Source organism: Gobio gobio (assembly GCF_949357685.1).
Source record: "Gobio gobio genome assembly, chromosome: 19".
NCBI lineage: Eukaryota > Metazoa > Chordata > Actinopteri > Cypriniformes > Gobionidae > Gobio > Gobio gobio.
Genome location: NC_137112.1, coordinates 43,740,900 through 43,745,931, shown reverse-complemented (window position 1 = coordinate 43,745,931; position 5,032 = coordinate 43,740,900). Strand labels below are relative to the sequence as shown.

Below are 5,032 nucleotides of genomic sequence, written 5' to 3'. Positions count from 1 at the left end.
ATCATTTGCTTATAATTGTCTAGTACATTTTCTAGCTTGATTTTCTTATCTTTTTAAAATACACTTCAGCCTTTTCTTGGGTTAATCCAGTTTTTAATCACAGTACACTATTAAAAATAAAGGTTCCAGAGGGTTTTGTTTGCATATAAGAACCATTTTGTGGTTTTTTTTCTTAGGCTGCATCTGAAAGCTTAAAAATGCTGCCTTCAGATGATGCATTCCAAGGTAAGGCAAAAAGGCACATTCGAATCCAATGTTAGATTCAGCATAGATGTATCCTTCGCTGCCATTGATATCCCACAATGCTGCCTGCAAAGTCATTGCCTGATTGGGTAGCAAGGTAACAAGTCAACTGCCTAAGCGTATGGACGCAGTATGGACGCAGCCTTGGTGTGAAGAACATTTTGGTTCCATGGCATCTGTGGTTCCATGAAGAACTTTTAACATCCAATAAAATAAAACAAAAAACGTTATTTTTAAGAGTTCTCCATTCAAATCAAGTCAAACTACACCATCTTTTGATGAAAAAACCCTTGACAAGTCTGCAAATGAACCGACTCAAAACATTAAAAGAATGTACAATGTATCCTAGACAGTTGTTTTTGGTTACTCAACATTTTCTGAGACTCTGTTAAAAAATAGTTACATTGAAATACCAGAACACGATTACTAACTCAAAAGGTAGTCCAAAGTTCCTTAGTGTCCATTGGTTATTGTGGCATCATTCATGGAAATGTTCTACATATTTGTTTAAAAAAATACTAATTATAAGGGCCTCCAAGAGGTTAAAACTAAAAATATGGTTTGTATAAAACAAAAATGGGAAAGGGAATCAAATCTCTTAATAGCTGATGACATTTGATTAAAACATTGTGAATTTCAATGGAAAATTACCAGTTCTAATTCATGGAGGTGTTTTGGCTGGAAGAGCCTGTGCAGATATTTTATTACTCCCGCACAAAGTTCTCATTACATGGGCACCTCAAGTTGTTGGAGAAACTGTGGAGTCCAGGGGGTGAGCCATTTTCACTTGTTTGGGTCATGCCCTTTGATAAAGAATTTCTGGACCACAATCCAGGCTGAGATGTGCTCAATCTTCAAAATGCAAACAACGGTTAATTGGGACGAACTATTATTTGGCTTTCTGTACACAGTAGACACGAATAAAGAGACAAAATGTCTATTTGGTATGTTGAGTTTAGCAGCTCGGAAAGCTATCACAAGGAAATGGTTGAATCCTAATCCCCCAACATTAGATGACTGGCATCATATTGTATATGCAATGTTCACCATGGAGAGGATTACTTTACAGAAAAGGCTCCAAAAAGTCTATTTTGACAATATGTGGGAGAAATGGAGGGTTTATATTTTGCGTAGAAGACCAGATTTTGTGTGATCCACGGATTTTCCTGTAATTGTACCAGTGCAATCCTGTAATATGTACACCCTGTTTTGTTTTGTTGTTTTGTTTCCTTTTTTATTTTTATTCATTTATTTATTTATTTTTATTTGTTTTGTGGATTTGGTTGTTTGTTCATTAAGTTTGATATACACACATGTAAAATTCTTGTAAAAAACTAAATACATTTTTTTTTTAAAAAACACTAATTCTTAACACCAGTACACAGTCATTCAAGTATGTAAACAGCATATTTTATGGAATAAATCATGGTAACTCTTGAAAGCTCATTCCGGCATCCCATATGCTTTAGGGGGAGCTGTTTGCACAGCCTCCTCGAACCAGATCCATTAGTTCCTTCCTGAATTTCTCCGACATGAAGACATAGAGAATGGGGTTGGCCACTGTAGAAGAGGTTGCCATGATGCGAGCAAAGGTGGCAAAAGGTCCAAAGTGAGGTAAAGGACCAACCGCATTGTCGCCCTCAACTATTTGAGCAAACATCAAGCCATAGGAAGGCAGCCAGCACAATGCAAATGCCAGCACTAACAGAGCAGACGTCTTGGTGACATGCACATGGTAGTGCTCCAAACGGTCAATCTGAGTTGTGCGATCCCGCCTAGTGATTTTGAGGAAATGGTATATCTTTGCGTAGGCTATTACAATGATCAAAAGCGGAAATGCAAAAGCCACTAGGAAGTGGCACACTCCATATGCCAACTGGCTCTTGTCAGAAAGGAAATTAAAACATGCCAGGTCCTCACGAGCTTCACGGTTGTCCGGCCCTGGAATCAGCGTCCTCCAAGCGAATTGAGGCGACGCCAAGATGACAGCTGGTATCCACAATACGCCTGCTATCACTTTTAAACGCCCCTCTCTGCGCCATCGGTACGCTTTTGACTGATGAACCACGATGATGTACCGAGCAAAGGCCAAAGTGGCCAGCGTAAAGGCGCTCGTGGCTGTACACATCGCACTCAGGAAGCTGACCGTCTTGCACATGAAGCTTCCAAACGGCCAGTGATGGGTTGCAATGGCAACTGTGTGATATGGAAGACAGGAAAGTAGGAGAAGGTCCGCCACACTTAATGACAGAAGTAGAACGTCTGTGCCGTTCGCATTTGTTTGTTGGAATCCTCCCGTCCTTCCTCCATGTCCTTGCCGCATTGTACGACAGATGATGATAAGAACCAGGATGTGTCCGACTACCCCGGTCACCAGGATAAAGCTGTCAAATATGGGTACCAACACTCGCTCAACATCACTCGGTCCAAGACTGGATCTGTTGGACTCAGTAGTCACGTTAACCATAATGGAGTGTCCAAGAATGAACAACAATCTAATTTTGAGTGTAATTGGATCTTAAATTCAAACTTAATTTAAAAATACTTTTACTCACTTGAAAGTTTCAGTCTTACTATAAGCAACTGGAAATTTTGCGAATGTTTCTCCTTTCAAAGTATCTCTCAGTCCAGTGTCCAAACATAACATTTTCGGTTACATCCTTGTGCATTCTTGTAGTTTTGCCTGAGAACACAGTAACGTCCAGCATTGATCGTACCGTACAGTAGTCTTGATAAAACGCTCATGGAATGCATCAATGGTTAATGATTGCAGCAGGACTCAAAGAGCAGAAATACTGCTATTGGTTTAGTTCTCTCCAAGGAAATCAAAATATTGCTTGAAATCATTGTTTAGTTGTCTTTTCACAGATATATTTCCTCTATACCTTGGCAGATCCAAAGCGAAACTGATCGCAGTTGTACTTGCCTGCAGATGCATTCAAAGGATTGCTGGACTCTTCTTGTAACTTGAATACCAGTGTAACAAATTCAGAGTCTATGAGCTCAAAAGTCCCGAGTATCAATCTCCGGAGCTCCCAGTGTATTGTTCCAAAGATCTGGAGTTACAAGCTGTGCTTCAACTGAGATGTCAACAGCCGGTGAGAGGCAAGTCAAATGGCCTTTGACCTGACAGCGGTGACGCAACTCCTATAAAAACGGAGCTTTGTTTAGCCACTCATTTAGTGAATTGTCAAGTTTAGTCAATAGATAAAACCTTCAACTTCTCTCTGTAGTTTACTTACTCCCATGCCATTCCAAACTTCAGAATCTTTGGAACACAAAAGCCAATATTTTAAAGAATGTTTTTGGCCATTCAATGAAAGTTAATGCATCAGGTTCAAAACACAACTGAAGCCCATTGACTTTTTTCAAAGACATTTTACAAAATATCTTATATTGTGTTATGGGGGAAAAAACTGGTTTGGAACAACAAAAGGGAGTAAATGATGACAAATGATGAATGTTCATGTTGGGGTTAACTAATTAATACTGAGAAATATGAGAGTTGCGTAATCTTGAATTTTCTTCAAGTTCCTTTGGAGCGAGTGTTACAGCAAGTCATAAACTCAAGTTTACGTGATCAGGTAAGTTTAGAGCACAAGAGCAAAGGTTAAAGCATACAGATAAAGACAAACAATCCTTTAGATTGTCTGTGTAACTGCCATAAATAAACAAATCATAAATACCCTTATTAGTATATCGTCTTAGTTTAATCTAATGAATCACCATGACTTGGTTTATGACATAAACTTTGGACAGTCTGTGTTAAAGCATGCGTCCATTTGCCTGGTCATGTCTGCACATGCAACGCCCATTTCAAGCTATTTTTCATTGGGACTTCTTAACATGAATGTCTAAGTAAAAAAATATAGCAGAATAAACCTTCATTTTGTGTTGATTTAAATGTTTCTGCGTTTATTGTAGTTCCAAATAAATAAATAAAAAATACATTCTATAATTTATATTAAATATGTAATTTGCTACTGCAAACAAAAAGGTAAGAATGCAGTCTTGACATAGACAGACAGACATCAGTCAATTTATTCTGCTTGTATTTGGCAGTTGCATTCCCAGCTGGAGTGCCCATGATCACCAACAGAGGGCACTCCTTCCTTCTCCCTTGCTATCTCACAATGGAATACATTTCTCATAATCTCAGCCTCAGACCTCACGCCTGGTTGGCTGAACCAGGGTTGCCAGGTTTTCACAACAAAACCCGCCAAACAACAAAATGTAAATGTTTACATTTTCACGCCCCTAACCATGATGCAGAACAAAACTAACTGTGATTGGTTGCGTCACATGTCACTCAAACGTCCTCTTGGACGGTCCTTGACCAATGAAAACTACGAAAAAGACCAGACATTCTGCCGTCAGTCTGAAGCTCTGACTACGCGAGACAATGAAGACATTGAAAAAATGATTGCATAACCACCAAATAGGTGGTGATGTGCACTAAGCAGGTTATGTAAATCGTCATAAAACAAAAGAAGAAGAGGAAGTAGAACGGCAAGCTTTTTCCTAGCATCTGTTTCCATGGTGAATCATCGATTCGTCGCTCTGTTAAGACTGTCTTGTGTGTTAACCGGGAACATACTCTGAGTTGTCTGAACTTACTCCCGGACTCGTTTTTGGAACCAGCATACCTCGAGCAAGCAAGGTTTGGGTTAATAAACCGAGAGCTCAAGGTATATGTGACGGTAAATGGATCTTCCTTTCTGGAATACCCCCCTGGTATATGTTTGTTTACCTGTGTTTTGACCTCTTGCCTGTTTTCTTCTATAGCCCC

At 39.4% G+C, this 5,032-nt stretch overlaps 1 protein-coding gene across 1 annotated transcript; it reads right to left on the bottom strand.

Moving 5' to 3' along the window:
• Window positions 1-1,522: 1,522 nt before the first annotated feature.
• Window positions 1,523-3,315, bottom strand: LOC307142948 (galanin receptor type 1). Its single transcript, XM_079844148.1, has one exon. It carries the CDS (start codon window positions 2,708-2,710, stop codon window positions 1,709-1,711), a length of 1,002 nt encoding a protein of 333 aa, XP_079700274.1. The 5' UTR covers window positions 2,711-3,315; the 3' UTR covers window positions 1,523-1,708.
• Between the last annotated feature and the right edge of the window lie 1,717 nt (window positions 3,316-5,032).

Excerpts from the sequence above, each read along its gene's own strand:
- LOC307142948 (XM_079844148.1), bottom strand. The coding sequence starts at position 2,710 with ATGGTTAACGTGACTACTGAGTCCAACAGATCCAGTCTTGGACCGAGT.